The sequence below is a fragment of the Sminthopsis crassicaudata genome, chromosome 3, assembly GCF_048593235.1.
Source record: "Sminthopsis crassicaudata isolate SCR6 chromosome 3, ASM4859323v1, whole genome shotgun sequence".
Classification (NCBI taxonomy): Eukaryota; Metazoa; Chordata; class Mammalia; order Dasyuromorphia; family Dasyuridae; genus Sminthopsis; species Sminthopsis crassicaudata.
Genome location: NC_133619.1, coordinates 99030867 through 99047722, shown reverse-complemented (window position 1 = coordinate 99047722; position 16856 = coordinate 99030867). Strand labels below are relative to the sequence as shown.

The 16856-nt window shown below is 32.8% G+C and overlaps 1 protein-coding gene across 2 annotated transcripts in view; it reads left to right on the top strand.

Annotated features, from left to right (window-relative positions):
* DIAPH3 (diaphanous related formin 3) overlaps positions 1–16856 on the top strand; it is a 424016-nt gene that overhangs the window by 70257 nt on the left and 336903 nt on the right. For both annotated transcript variants that reach the window (XM_074299215.1, XM_074299214.1), the window contains 2 exons: positions 1075–1254; positions 13442–13546. In XM_074299215.1, coding sequence (XP_074155316.1) covers positions 1075–1254; positions 13442–13546 — 285 coding nt within the window. The remainder of the gene's footprint in view (positions 1–1074; positions 1255–13441; positions 13547–16856) is intronic.

The following is a 16856-nucleotide window of genomic DNA, read 5'->3' as shown; positions in this document are numbered from 1 at the left end:
TTTTTTCACTACCATTCTTACTACATTGATAAAAAACATTTTTTACCTTTTAAAAACACTCTTGCTCTATCTCTCTCAGAAATTCAAGTTGAATTTTTGCCCAGGCTGTGTTTTTCTTTGAAGCTAAGTTTGTAGTCATTTTGAAGTTTTTTCCTTCTTCTGGATTTGTATCTTGAGTTTTCCTCACACTTAATGGAATTTCTTTTCTCTTGTAGGATTTAAATTGACCAAGAAACTGGAACTAATACTGTGATTTTGATGTTATGGGATATTTTATGTTATAGGAAGGAAACTTTAGGGGTCATATGGGTCTTCATGTGCCTTTTGACATAGATCATCAGACACTATGGGGAAATATTTGGGTAGTGCAAGAACTCTTGTTAGAAGATATGGGTTTGAGTATTAGTTCTACTTCATTTTGATTCCCATTCTGCATCACACTGTATGATCTTTTGGAAAGTCCTCTAACTTGGCAGTGTGGTACAGTTGAAAAATCACTATCTCTGAAATAAGATCTGGGTTTAAATCTTCACTTTGATATTTACTCTGCATGTTACATACTTGGATTTTATTTTTCTTCCTTGTAAAAATGAGTTGGATTAATGTTGGCTTCTGAATTCCTTACCAGCTCCAGCTTTATGATCCTTTGATTTTTTTTTGGGCTCAGTTTCTTTGTAAAATTAAGGCATTAAGTTAGCTGATTTCTTTGGTTCTTTTGATCTCTAAATTCTGTGATTTAAAAATCTCATAAGCCATTTTATGTTTGGCAAGCAATTTAATTTTTCTAAGGTGCAAAATAGGATGATACACCCCCTTTCTACCTCACAGGATTTTAATGTTCAAATGAGAAAATGTACTTTATAAGCACTTTATAAAATACTGTGTAAGGATTAAGAACTATGTAAATATGAACTACTATTACTACTCCTATTTACGTTTCACATACTAAGAGGCACATGTTATTAAAATTGCTGTTATGTTGTTGCTGAAAAGAAACACAAAACTCAATGATTTTTTTTTTAAGTTTCAGGAAGCATAATTATAATTTGTATTTATTTTTATTTTTCTATGTAGTTGGACAAATTTGCCAGCATAAGGATGCCAGGAAGTAAGAAAGAGAGACCTCCATTACTTAATCTGAAGCACACATTTTCCTCAAGCACTGATTGGCCTTCAACATCCTCAGATATGATGGAAAATAATCCTAGGCTACTGTCAGAGAAAGAAATCCTCACACTTTTTGAAAAAATGATGGTAAGAGTTTACTCTTCATAAAAAAGTCAATATTTTCTTGTATTAAATGAATATCAGAATATGATGTTCTTCACAAAGATATGGATGGTGGGCATATCAGGAAGAAGCAGCTGCATATTCTATATTTTATAAGATTTGGTGCTTTTTTAGTGCTATAGGTGATCTTTTATTAGGAAAAAGACATTATATAGTGATGGAACTTAGATGGAAATTAGATAGAACTTCTTGCTGAGGAGACAATTTAGCATTCAGATAATCTAGATAATAGTGTGTTGTGTTGTGTTATATTGTTCTGGGGTTTATATCCAAGATGTGGAAGAGAATTTGATTTGAATGTTTTGTACTTTTGGAGTTTCATATGAACTTAAATGATACTTCAAAAAGGACTCTAGAAAACATTGCTAAAGATTATGAAATCTTGGGTAGGAAACTGAACATCTTAGAGATGTACTTAGTATATTCATCATTGTTGCTAATTGAAGTTAAAAGCTTCAGAACAGTGAAGAAAATATAGGGAGTTAGCAGGTATTTAAGAAAATATCTGAAGAATGTGATTGAGATTTGTATACCATAACTTAAGATTATAGATAGAAACGATATCATTGTCACTACATATGTAATATACCTAAAAGAGCTTTGATAAAAGTGTATTTGCTAGCAATTTTTGAAAGCATTATACTGTGAAAGAAGAGGGAATAAATTTGCTTAATCTACTAGATGTATATGTATATCATATCATATCATATGGATATCAGAGAAAGTAGGGAGACCTAGAAATGCATAGCATAAAAATCTAGTAAAGAAGCAAGCAGTGAAGCTTCCATGCCTTTGGTACCTGTAATGAATACATGCAAAGTATGGGTAATAAGTAAGGTGAACTAAAGAACTTAAATGGGAGGAGACATGGTAGAATGAAATCTGGGTTAAGTAAAAAGTATATATTATTCAAAAGCAAAAGGAAAGAGAATAACTGGGGTTGGGGGAGGAGTAGAACAGCATTGTATGCTAGGAGTTCTATTTATATGATCCAATATAGAAATCAGAGGGGAGGACAGTAGAAAACTCTAGGGTGAGGCAAAAATAGTAGACAAGATTATTTCAGGAGAACAATATAGCCTACCTATACAGAAAGAATAAGTGAATGAAGAATTTTGGAAATAGGTTTCAAACCTGGCAGAGAGGAATCATATCATAGTGATGGGAGACTTACTGATGATGATGAAGATAACACCAACAAAACAACAACCTGGGAATGTAGGTGATATTATTGTCTCCATTTTCCAAGTGAGAAAATTGAGATAGGCAGAGGTGAACTGACACAACTAATAAGCAGATTTGAACTAAAGGTCTTCTTGACTCCATGTCAGTGCTCATTTGACCATCTAGTTAACTAACCATTTTTTACTTATTTTAATGAGTTCATATGCTTGACATGTACTCTCAGTAATCTGCCTCATGGTTGACCATCTGGTTTGTACCTATATAGCTCTAGTTCACTGATGGTCAGGCTGATTACTTTTGCAATTATTAAGAATTTTAATATTTTGAATTCACCTGTTTTGCATTTTATATTGCAGATAGTCGCTTATATTTTCCAGGAAAACATCACTTTGTCCTGAGGCCTTTTATTGATACTCCTTTGCCATTTATAGTGTGAGGCATATATTGTCAGAATTTGCAGCTAGAAGGGACATTTGGATCCTGAGTATGTTTCAGTTTCAGATAATTGTTTTTCCCATGTGAATAATTTATTAACCCACTGAAGAAACTAGGTATGTCAGAGCCATAGTCAATCAGAAACTATGGTGTGAGTAGCAGCTGTAATGTTATAAAGAATATTGGATGTCCAAGGACTTGAATTTTAGCCCCTTTACTGCCTGTATGCAAGTCAATTAACTTTTTTGGTACTCAGATACCTCAGCTGTTGTTTAAGATTTTCAGCATGAAAGTCTAGGAACCTCTCTGGTAAATTGTTCAATTGAATAATTGATCTTAAAAATTATAAAATCACTAGATTTTTAAAAAGTGTGGGACATCTACACATGAGATATTAAATAACATTGAAGAAAGGAGTGAGAGATAGGCCATATAGAAATATTCCCGAGTAGAGGACAAATAAATGGTATAGACAATAATTAGTAGAAATGTGAAGAGAAATCAATATTAATTTAAATTAGCTGAATTTTGGGCAAGGGAACCTGGTTCAGGTTCCATTACATTTATGGAGGAACCAATTTTATTATTATTATTATTATTATTATTATTATTAATCATTTTTATTTACCAGATATATGCATGGATAATTTTACAACATTGACAATTGCCAAACCTTTTGTTCTAATTTTTCCCCTCCTTCCCGCTCCCCTCCCCTACCCCCGCAGATGGCAGGTTGACCAATACATGTTAAATATATTAAAGTATAAATTAAATACAATATATGTATACATGGAGGAACCAAATCTTAAGGCTGATTTTTGAAAGTGAGTAGAATTTAGGCAAAACTGTTAGGAGAAACTTTTCCGTTGAGAAAGGTAGAATGGCTTTCAGATGTGACTATAATGGAAATAGCAATATATATTTTACTATTTTTCTTGGAGATGTGCATAGCACAAATAAAACTTGAATTTATAGCAGAATTTCTTCTACTTTGTTAGATTTTTGTCCTTAAAAATATCAATCCTTAGATATATCTGCCATGTTGCTTAGTGGCAACCTTTATAAAATTCTTATTACTTGCTCTGGACAGAGAGTGTGAAAAGGTGGGAAAAGTTTGTTTCAGGATATGCTTTATTGATCAAGCATAGAGAATATTTATAAGAGGATGAAAGCTAGGCAACAAAGGTCAAATATATTACAATTAATATATTCTTAAGTGCCAAAACTGGCAAAAAAAATTTTGTCAAAAATTATTCAAATTCTGGCCATCCTATTATCTTTGCTATGTATATAAAATATATTAACATTAACACCACACAAACACACACACACACACACACACACACACACACACATAAATGAGTATAAATGAGGAAACCATGTATATTGTGAAATGGCTCACAGGCTAAGTCAAATATGATTAAGCGACCAAGTCGAAGGGAAATAAGGTTAGAGTCTAGGGAATTAGGAAGGAATTAGGGAAGAGACTAGTTGAGAACAAACTCATGGATGCACAACTGTGTCCACCAGGCACACAACACAGGAAGAAGTATGCTTTTTTAGATATGTTAATAAGATAATCTAAAGAGTTGTTCTAACTCTGTGACAATGGAAACAGGATGCATGGATTAATATTGATCTGATAATGGTTGATTAAAATTCCTATTCTATATCATATTTCAATTGTTAAAATAATCATTGGTCTCCTGTTTAGGGAATTGAAACTAAAGTTAAAAGAGAGGGAATGATGTGTAACAGAAACTTTAATCAATTCATTTTCAAAACTTTAAAATACCCATCCTATTTCCATGGTCACACACAAAGGCAGGCCAACTCCTGAAACTTTCTTGATTAACATATCTAAGACAAATTAATAATATACCTGGTCACTTTGATGTGCATGTGTTTGTTCTCCATCTGACCCTTTCCTAGTTCTTCCCTTACTCTTCCCCCTTTATCCTTTGACTTTAAAGGTCCATGCCACCAGAAGCACCTTGCTTAATGTATCTGGTTTAACCTTGTCCAATCATATTTGATTTAGACTGTGAACTGTATGTCATCCTTTATGGCTGTGACAAATGTCTCATGAGTTTTTTACTTTGTGAACCACTCTCCCACAACCTGGTATCTGACTACTTTATTTATCTGATACCTCTTCATATGAACAAATAGTAACTGAGGTATTTCTAAAGAAGACATATCAAAAGTCTATTTTTACTGGAAAAAGGTTTGTCTTATTTCATTTCTTAAGTTTTTTTAAAATAAAGTTACTAAACATCAATACACATGAATATTTTTTTTTTGAGTGATTCATTAATGCTTTTCCTCTCTTTTATACCTCATTATTACTGCCTTTCCACTCACTATTCCCCTAGTCCAAATCCCCAGGATAAGTTTTTCCTTGGATATATACAAAATATATGGAATGAAGTTTAAAAAACAAATTTCCACATTGGCTTTATCAGAAAACATACCTCTTGATCAGGTTTTTGCCAAGGAGCTGGAAGAATGTTTCATTGTTTTAAAAAATATATTTTTTCCCCCCTAACTAAAGGTTAAAGCAATTTTAGACACTTTCAAAATTGAATTCTGAATTCTTTATTCCCTCATTTCTCCCCACACCATCTCTGAAATGGTAAGCAATCTGAAGTAGTTTATGCATATGCAATCACATAACACATTTCGTATTAATAATTTTGTATAAAAAGAAAGAAAAAATAAAAATACACATGTTTCAATCTCTATTCAGATAATATTAGTTCTGTCTCAGGAGGCAGATACTATACTTCATCATTAGTCCTTTGGGATTGTTTTTTATTGTATTGCTGAGAATGTCCAAGTCATTCACAGTTCATCATACAGCATTGCTATTACTGTATACAATGTATTGTTTCTGCTCACTTCACTTTGTATCAGTTCATGTAGGTATTTCTATGTTTTTCTAAAATTATCCTGTTTGTCACAGTGATATTCCATCACAATCATATATCATAACTTGTTTAGCTATTCCCCAACTGATGAGTATCCCCTTGTTTCCAATTCATAGCCACCAAGAGGGTTTCATTCTGAGGCTTTCATGGGTGTTCTTTTTTTTTTTTTTTTTTTAATAGCTTATATAGATATATGTATGCACGGATAATTTTTCAGCATTGACAATTGCAAAACCTTTTTTTTGTAACTTTTCCCCTCCTTCCCCCCACTCCTTTTCCCAGATGGCAGGAAGACCAATATATGTTAAATATGTTAAAGTATATGTTAAATACAATATATGTGTACATATTTGATGGGTGTTCCTAAGACTTTCTACATGTTTTTCCTTTACTTTCTTGTTGTCATTGTATAAATTGTTCTCTTGATTCTGCTCATTTTACTTTGTATTTAAATATTCTCATTTCTCTGAATCTATCCCTTTCATCCTATATTATGACTCAATCTTTCATTAATGCATCCATTTGCTCCATTGACAGTTTTCTAACACTTCCCTCTGCTATAAAAAAAAATACTGTCAAATACTTATAAAGGTTTTTTTTTTTTTAATTAAATGTGCTCTAACATAATGTCAAGTTCATTTGTTTAAATTCCTGACTCTTACATCTATTGTGTTAACTATGTTCCCAGCTATTGTGTTACCTTCATCTTTTGATAAACAGGTCAGATTGATGTTAGTCAGATACATGAAATAGCTAGGGGTCACAGTAGATAGAGCACTGGATTTGGAGTCAGGAAAACATGATTTCAAATGTAGTCCGAAACACTAGATATTTGACTCCAGGAAACTTATTTAACCTGTATCTCCCAGTTTCTTCAATTGTAAAATGGGGATAATAACAGTATCTATCTCCCAGTATTGTGAAATAAGATAATGTTTGTACTTGTACATGGCTTTATACATAGTGGTCATTTAAAAAGTGTGTGTTTCCTTCTTTCCTTATAGGTCTTTTAAGATTTCATGGGTACCAAGACAATACACATGCACAATACTCATTTGTTATCTTTCATTCTTATTACAAGATTGGGAGTTTCACTATATTGCAGGTTTCCCTATGGAAGCTTAACGAAATAGGGAGTTTAATGGAATAGAACAGTATGTTTAGGATTATGAAAGAATTTATGACATGACTAGGCATTATAATATGTGGAGAGATATTTGGTAAAAAAAAAAAAAGAATTTTATTTTACATGCTGTGATTCTGGATAACAAAGGAAGAGAGGAGCAGAAGGTAGGTGTTGAATTCTAATAATAGAGAAAGAATCATATGATATATTCTTCAGCTGGGATTCTCAAACTATGGCCTGTGGGCTAGGTGTGGCCTGCTGAGGACATTTGTGGCCCTCCTCTTACGGCAAAATCAGACCGGAAGTGACACAGACTTACAGCACTGGGTTGAGGTTCATAGTTTTTGTTTTTACTATAATTCAGCCCTCTAACAGTCTGAGGGACAGTGAACTGGCCCCCTATTTAAAAAGTTTGAGGATCACTGCTCTTCAGGATTTGATCTAAGTCTTATTAACTTCTTTCTACTTATACCACCTAGTTGCCTATTGTTCCAAGGTGAGGTGAAATATGGAACAAATTATTACAAACAGTACTTTTGCTGCATGGTTGAAGATCTCTATGAATATAATTTTTTGTCCAGAAATTATGAAATTAATTCCATGTGATACTTAGTTTCTATTAGCCCTTATTTCGTTTTTGGAAAGGGGGGATTGGGTAAAAAATAGTAAAAAAAATTTTTCCTTTTTTTCTATTTCAGTTATTCTGATTTGGATTTTTCTTTATGTAGAGCAAAGTCTGTCAGGAATTTTCAGCCTTTCCCATATTCTGTTTACATTGTGCTATATTGCAAAGTTATATCTTTACTCTGAATATTAAATATGATTCTATTTGGGGGCAGAGCTTTATTTTTTTGTGTGTTGAATTTTAAAAAATATGTTTCTAGTAAAGTTTTTCTGTTTTTGAAATCTATATCCCTGGTGCCAATCAGATTTTGAAGCAGCATAATAATCTAATTTTTTTGCATAGTTTTTAATTAAAAAGTAATTAACTAAAGGAAAATTATTTTTCCATGTTGGAACTCTCACTTTCCCAATGCAAAACTATGCCAAAGTATAATGATGAAAAGTTGTTGTATGAATACGTTTAATCAAAGTGTTCCTATATAAAATATTAATTTCACTTTAATAGAACCATGTCAATATCCTCTTCAGACTGTCACAAATCAAATTTTTTTGAACAAATATCTAAATGAGCAGGCAGCCAAAATTGATCTTTTCACTTAAGGAATACTGTAGATTTCTGTGTATGACATTTATTTTTGCTATTAGATGACTAATTCCTTGAACATTTTTATTGTAATTTATGTGAATTGTATCCATTACAGTCCTCAAGCATATTATCTTTAATTTTAATAGGTGACTCAAACTTCCTATTTTTAGTGAGTCAACTTCTTTTCCAACAAAATCTCAAGTTGGTCTTTCCTTATCAGTCTGTTTAAATTCCTCATAAATCATGAATTGTGGAATGAATTGCGATTTGGAATCAGAGGACCTTCAAATCTCTTCTTTGCTACACGTTGTGGACAAGTCATTCAAAGTCTTAGAGTCTCTATTTCCATAATTAAAATTTCCGTAATTGTCTGAGATCTAGCTTCTTAATTTGTTATTTTGTTATCTCCTGTTCATTAAATTCTAAGCTATCTTTTTTCAGTTTTTCTTCTCCTTGCTTACTAATTTGACACAACAGCATATGATTCTATTGATTCTTGCCACACTGTAGGTATTTTTTTCTCTTGCTTCAGAGAACACATTATTATTTTCCTCTTACCTCTCTATCTTTTGTCTAAACTTTTCTTTTTCCTGACTTTCTAAAAATGAGTGTTTTAAAGATTTTTTTGTTTCATTTCTATTTTTTCAATTTCTTCTTAAACCTTTTTGGTTTGATTTCCATAAATTTAGTTTACTTCTAGGAAGATGATTTTCAGGTCGTTCTTTCATCCTAACTTACTGCAGAACATGAGTATATGTATATCCCCTGAATACTTCAAACTCATCAATTTAGATCAATGTAGAACAAATAAATTTGTCATAATCAATTTACAACTGGAATTTAAAAATTGAGATCTTAATTTTTTTTTTTAATTTTCAAAACTTATGCAAGGATAATTTTTTTTTTTTTTTTTTTTTTAGCATTTATTCTTGAAAAACTTTGTGTTCCAATTTTCCTTCCCTTCCCTCCTCCCTCTCCCCAGATAGCATGTAATCCAATGTATGTTAAACATGGTAAAAATATATGTTAAATCCAAAATAGGCACACATATTTATACAGTTATCTTGCTGCCCAAGAAAAATAGAGTAAAAAATTGATAAAGAAAATAAAATTCAAGCAAACCACAACAAAAAGAGTGAAAATGGTATGCTGTAATCCACCCTCAGTTCCCAGTCATCTCTTTGGGTGTAGATGGCTCTCTTCATCACAAGATCATTGGAATAGGCCTGAATCATATCATTTTTGAAAAGAGTCACATCTATCAGACTTGAACTTGATCATCATATAACCTTGTTGTTGCTGTGTACAATGATGAGATCTTATTTTAGAAATTAACTTATCTCTTCTACCAATTTAGTCCCTCCCTTCTTTCCTCCCTTCCTCCCTTCCTCCCTTCCTCCCTTCCTCCCTTCCTCCCTTCCTCCCTTCCTCCCTTCCTCCCTTCCTCCCTTCCTCCCTTCCTCCCTTCCTCCCTTCCTCCCTTCCTCCCTTCCTCCCTTCCTCCCTTCCTCCCTTCCTCCCTTCCTCCCTTCCTCCCTTCCTCCCTTCCTTCCTTCCTTCCTTCCTTCCTTCCTTCCTTCCTTCCTTCCTTCCTTCCTTCCTTCCTTCCTTCCTTCCTTCCTTCCTTCCTTCCTCCATTTTCTTTTGTTCTGATGTTCAAAATCCTGTTTTTAAGGTTTCCTTTTCCTTCTGCTCTCATGTTCAAGTTTTTAGCAAATATTCATTTTTGCCTCTTCATCATCATTTGTTTTTATTCTCTTTTCTACACATCCTAGTACAGATCTAATTTAACCTCTTAATTGGTTTTTCCACCTCTGTGCTCTCTTTTTTTTGCAAAACATTGATCATATTATTTCCACTCATCCTTAAAATAGATATGGTGGTGATGCTGCTTTTCTGCTTCTACTTTTTTAGTTATTACCTATTGTTGGTGATTTAAGTTTATAATTCATAAAATAATTTTTGAGGTTCTTTAAAAACCTGCTGCTATTTTGAATTTTAGCTTTAGTTTATAATTTTTCTTTTCATATATTTGATGGTATAACTAAGGTGTACTTCTTTTTGTATGTCTTATATATTTTTACATTGTTCCTTATGCCTGCAATTGCTGGCTTGCCCTTCCCTTCACCTTTTTGATTTACCCATCCTTTACTGCTTTAGTCAAAATCCACCTCTTCCTTCTAATCCTACCTACCACTCAGTAATAATATTTTTACTAAGATGCTGTCATAATATTTAAAAAAAAAATTTAGATTGAGTCATGATTGTGTGCCTGCAGCAAATAGTCATTTCCTAATTGTTAAAATATGATTAATTTACTTTTTTTGGTATTGTGCTAACCATAACACCTCTTGACTCTTTTCTTTAAGAAAGTATCTAGCTATGTGACATTTACATAGTCCCATCATCTATATGAACCTATCATTACTAGAGAGCCATGTTTTCTAACATACATTTCATTATTTTCCTTCTACATATTGACGCCATTGAATATAAAAGTGTATATTGATTTAACTTTAGGAGTCTTATTGAGTTCTTTGTAAAGCAGCTGTACCTTTTTATCATCAGAAACATTAGATGTTTCTGATTAGATGATCAGAAACATTGATGTATAATGTGCTTTGTTTTCATGGTCATTTTTTTTTCAACCCTGCAATATCAAATAACAAAATGCTTCATGATTGGTGGTTCTTGTTGCTGTAAAGTGAATTATAAAATACACTATCAACTTGTGGTAGAGTGGGAAAGAACACTGGCTCTGGGGATGGAGGACCTGAATTCAAAATCAACTCGGATTCCATGAGACCTAAGTAAGTTATGATATCCTTAAAAAAGAATTAAAATTTAACTTCAAAACCAAATAACACTCAAACTTGCAGGCAGTTTATTATTATTATTATTATTTTATTTTTTTCTTTTTCTGAGGCTGGGGTTAAGTGACTCGCCCAGGGTCACACAGCTAGGAAGTGTTAAGTGTCAGACCAGATTTGAACTTGGGTCCTCCTGAATTCAGGGCTGGTGATCTATTCACTGCGCCACTAGCTGCCCCAGGCAGTTTATTATTTATTGGGATTACCTTTGAGAACCTGTGATCTCACCCTCATGTTGTGGCAAGACATGGAAGTAGGATTTTATAGAGGGTCTAAATTAAAAATAACAGGAACAACAACAAAAAAATAATAAGAAATAGCAAAAATAAAAAGAGCAACAAGAGCAGACAAAAGCCCAATAAGAACCCATGGAAAATAGATAAAACCATCATAAAATAAATTGTGGAATTACCAAAAGATTACTTTGGTAATTGGTTTATTTGGGTAATTTACTCATTTGAGTAAATTATTTAATTGTTGTTGGAATTGGATAAATCATTTAATATCTCTGAAATATAAAATGAGAGATTTAAAGTTGTTTGCTACTTAGAGGTCTCTTTTAATTTTAAAATATTCCTTCCTCCCCATCTCCTGCCTTTTAGGTATTTCCCTGTGTTTTTTCTTTCCTTCCCTCTATATTTTTATAAATAGAAAATTTGTTTGAAAAATCACATGTTTTTGAATATGGACATCCATTTCTCTTACCTCCTTTTGTTTTTAAATAAACTTAGTTATTTATCCTTTACTTCCAGAAGAAATAATATTGTCTTCAGAAATGAGTAGATGGTAAATTTTTTTCTGGCATTGTCACAATTAGAGAAAATACACTTATATGTTTATATGACATCATTAAAATTTATTTTCATGAGATTGTCATTGTTGCCATCTGAAGAAGACATTTGTGTGAAATGATTTTTCTCTACTTTTGATTATTTCCAATTACATACCTTTCTTCTACCACTTCTTAAATGTCACATCATTTTGTGCCTTAGTTCAGGACACATCTTACAGTGTTAGTGCTAGGTTTCAATGATACAGTAAAGACTTCTACTTATAATAACTGGAACTATCTTTTTTTTCCCCTCATGCCTTACAGAAAAGGCAATAATTTTTATTTTTAAAATAACTGATGTTGAGATATTGCTCCAACATTCATGAATTATTTCTACTGTTTTGCTCTTTTTAATTGTAATTTGAAATTTGCTGTAACCATAAAGAATTCTTTTTTCCAAGTGACAGTAGTATGACTTGTGATGGCAATTAAATATGTGGTAATGTCTGGGGTTTGTAGAAAAGCAAAATGAAGAGATTTTTGACTTGTTTCAAGGGCTTGGCTGGCAAAAGCCAGAATTATGTAGAATTTAGAAAACATTCTACGTACTGGATGGAGGAAGCCATTTAGAGTACTCATCTTAATGGATTAGTTTCTTAGTGGATTTATTCCTATGTACGCTTAAGTGTTTCTCATCATAGATCATAGATCAGAAATGAACTAGGGCTAGAGACTTAGTTGAGATATTAACACAATTGTGCCAGTACCCCTTTTACCTTTCTATTCTTGTATCATCACTTTTTCTTTGTTATAGTCACTATTGAGGTTTTCTGTGTCAATCTATTTTCCATAAATATTTTGACAATAATTCTAGTTGAAATACATATAGTGGTTTTCAAGTGCCTTTCACAAACATTTTGACAGTGATTGTAGTTGAAATATATACAATGGTTTTCAAGTGAATAGTTATAAATGACATCCACAGTTGTGAATGGTACAGTGACAAGACTATTGATTCTAGGGTGAGTGGACTTGGGTTCAAAGCCCACTACTGTCTAAACCTCTGTTCCTTTTTTGTAAAATGAAGGATTTGGATATATAGCTTCTGAGGTATACCATCCAAACCTAATGGTTATGATTGTAATTCATATGTTATCTTTTGTAGTACTAGAATACAAATAGGTTATAATGTAAAATAACTCATCTAGTAACAGATTTTTATTTCTGACAGTAGAGCATTTGTGGAATATATTAATTCACTTCAAAGTGAATTTTAAGTAGTTTATCAGTGTTAAAACTCATCATAAAGATATACTGTGAAAGACAGTTTAGTGAAAATATCTTATCTTGAGATTACTGTAATTAATTGTCTTCGATTACCATTAAGTGAAAAGTATAAGAGAATTTTTACAGTTAAAAATGTCACAAAAGACTGGGTCCAGGATACCGTAGAACTCTTTTCCTCTAACTATCCTTGTCTAAACACCAGATACTAGCCTGCAAATCATTTCAAACCAATTAATGCTGTTTTTAGACACAAATTATTGATTTTAGCACAAAATTTATGTAGAATTGCTCCTCTACATAGGTTATAAAGTAAAGCTTTTTAATTGTGTTTTCCAGGAAGATATGAATTTAAATGAAGATAAAAAGGCACCATTGCGGGAAAAGGATTTCACTATCAAAAAAGAAATGGTGATGCAGTACATGAATACTGCTTCTAAGATGGTGAGTAAAACTGCTGAATTGAGTGATGCACTTTACATTTGAGTAAAGATGGAAAAAAAGAGGATAGATTTTTATCTTTAAATAGTGCTATAATTTTTGGGCATTTCTAATATTAGGAGTTTTATGAAAAGTAGTATAAAAATAGAAGTCAGATAAATATGATTTTGACATTGTTTGAATTAATAGCAAAATTGGTCTTAACTCAATTCTCACTTGAGGTAGTTATTTTTCTAAGCACATCTCAGAGATTTAGCATTATTTTCTTATTTCCTAAGGAGTCTTTTGTTAATATATTTGAAATAGTACTATACACATCTTTTAGCTTTGTTTAGGAACAAACAGTACTTTTCAAACAAATAGGATATCAATAGTAGAATGAAAATAATATTTATTAATATTTATATGCATAAGTTGAAATAATGTTTCACTATCCATTTAACTGAGTTGTTATAAAGAAAGGGCTTTGTAAAGCCTTAGACACTTTATATAAATGTGAGTTGTTGCTGTTATTATTAGCAACAACAAAAATAATAGAAAAACTTTAGTCAATAAACATTTAGCTTACTTGCTCTTAGGATTATTACAAGGTGCTAAGTCAGTTGTCTGGTACTTAACAGTTCTCTAGTTCAGAGTTCACACCTTTAAAGGAGTTCGTTCATTGGCCCTTTAAGGAGCTCCCATAAGCCCATTCTCTGGGAGGATATAAGGAGCCGACATTGAGTGGGGAGTCAGTCTGATTTGAGTCAAAGAGAGGACTTCCCGGGAGAACTTGAGAGAAACTCGAGGAGATTGAGAGCCAGATTCACAACTAGGATGGAATTCTGGGAAACCCACAATCCTACACTCTTGGAGGCAGAGTCTGATTCATTCCCATGTCTACCTTCGTGCTGGCTGGAGGCTTTGGATTCAGAGGGAGCTGGAGAAAAGATTTGGAAAGAGACAGTAAAGGACTTTAAATTCCTGGCTGCATTTTGGGATTGTTGAACTGAACTAAAAGGAAGGCTGCCTCCAGAAGCTCCCCCCAAGAATCCTGCTCCCAGAGAACGATTGCATTCTAGAGAAACAGAACATTACACTTGCAAAGAGGAGCAAGATCTCAGTTAAAGGCAACAGTTAATATAAATGTCTTTGTAAATTCTTAAAATGAAGCATACTGTATGGTTATAAATGTTATCATCTCATAAAGCAGAGAAAAATAGTGGAAGATAAAATCTGTTTCAAGAAAGTTTGTCAAGAGATGGAACTTAGAGGTATCCCAAATTCATTTGATGAATATGGAAGGAACGTGTTATATACAAAGATTCCTATTTTAAAAATTGTTCAATCATTAAAGAAATTGGTACCATTGCCTTTGAATGTTTACATCATTGTTCTAGATTTGCTTATAGGGGAAGTAGAACAATGATGAAGAAAAACAGCTACTGGGGACCAAGTATATTATAGAAGACTTCTGTGTTGGAGAAGACAAATTATAAGAGGCCTGAGGGGTCAATATACAAAATATCTGAAGGAGGGAAAGATGAGCATTGGAAAAAAAAAATCTAATATTGAATTAGGTGATTAGGAAGAATCAGCAACTATGAACTCATATTTCTACTGTCTCATTTATTAAAATATGTGAATCATCTATATATGTATTAAGGATATCTGTTGAAAATACTAGTAGGGAATAAGAAGGACTTTACAAGTGATATTCAGCAGTGTAACACTTCTTACTATTTAGTAGCTGACTGAGAGATGTAAAGAATATAAGATCCTATTGTCTATTGTTGATTATGATAAAGGATTTTATTTGCTACAGGAAAATGTCACTTTAAATTCCAAACTAGTGTCTTTCATTCATGCATCAATGTCATGGAAAATTCTTAGAAAACATAACAGAAATATTACTATTCAGTGTCTCTGGTTATAAATATCATGTGAACCTCTAGAGGGAAGACAGAAAGAGAGTGCCTTGTGCTCATTTCTTGCCTGATTGCTTATTGTGGAAGAGAAGTGCCTTTATTTCATAACAGTATCTCCCCCAGCATTCCCTGAGGTGAAGAGAGGGTGCCAGTCCATCTAATTTCTAGCCTGGTCTTCTGCCTTGAGGGAAGAGAGTATCATTTTTCTTTCTTCCAAGTTTTTGGAAGAAAGCTCCTCTTGAACTGTGCAAAGCTCTGAAAGGAATCCATTTTGAAGTTATAGTCTACTGACTGAAAATTTTTTTATTTGAAAACATTTTTCTTAATGATTAACAAAATCCCCATTGGTCATCCCCATCTCAGTGAATCTGAGGTTCATATTTTTTTTTTTAATTATAGTTTTTATTTACCAGATATATGCATGGGTAATTTTACAGCATTGACAATTGCCAAACCTTTTGTTCCAATTTTTCCCCTCCTTCTCCTGTCCCCCTCTCCCCCTCGAGATGGCAGGTTGACCAATACATGTTAAATATGTTAAAATACAAATTAAGTACAATATATGTATACTTGTCCAAACAGTCATTTTGCTGTACAAAAAGAATAGGACTTTGAGATAGTGTACAATTAGCCTGTGAAGGAAATAAAAAATGCAGGTGGACAAAAATAGAGGGATTGGGAATTCTATGTAGCGGGTTTTAGTCATCTCCCAAAGTTCTTTCACTGGGTGTAGCTGGTTCAGTTCATTACTGCTCTATTGGAACTGATTTGGTTCATCTCATTGTTGAAGATGGCCATGTCCATCAGAATTGATCTTCATATAATATTGTTGTTAAAGTATATAATGATCTCTTGGTCTTGCTCATTTCACTCAGTATCAGTTCATGTAAGTCTCTCCAGGCCTTTCTGAAATCATCCTGTTGGTCATTTCTTACCGAACAATATTCTATAATATTAATATACCACAATTTATTCAGCCATTCTCCAATTGATGGGCATCCACTTAGTTTCTGGTTTCTGGTCACTACAAAGAGGGTTGCCACAAACATTCTTGCACATACAGGTCCCTTTCCCTTCTTTAAGATCCCTTTGGGATATAAGCCCAGTAGTAACTGCTGGGTCAAAGGGTATGCACAGTTTGATAACCTTTTGAGCATAGTTCCAAATTGTTCTCCAGAATGGCTGGATGTATTCACAATTCCACCAACAATATATCAGTGTCTGAGGTTCATCTTTTAAACTCCATTTCTTATCCTTCATTGTCTTATTTCTTATTTTCATTCTCTCTGATACTCCCCTATTCTCTCTAATTTCTAATGTCTCACACCAAAGCTATTCACCCCTTCAACTATTCCTTCAAGGATTTCTGCTTCTTCTGCAAGTCAAAAAACTTGCTTTTCATCTTA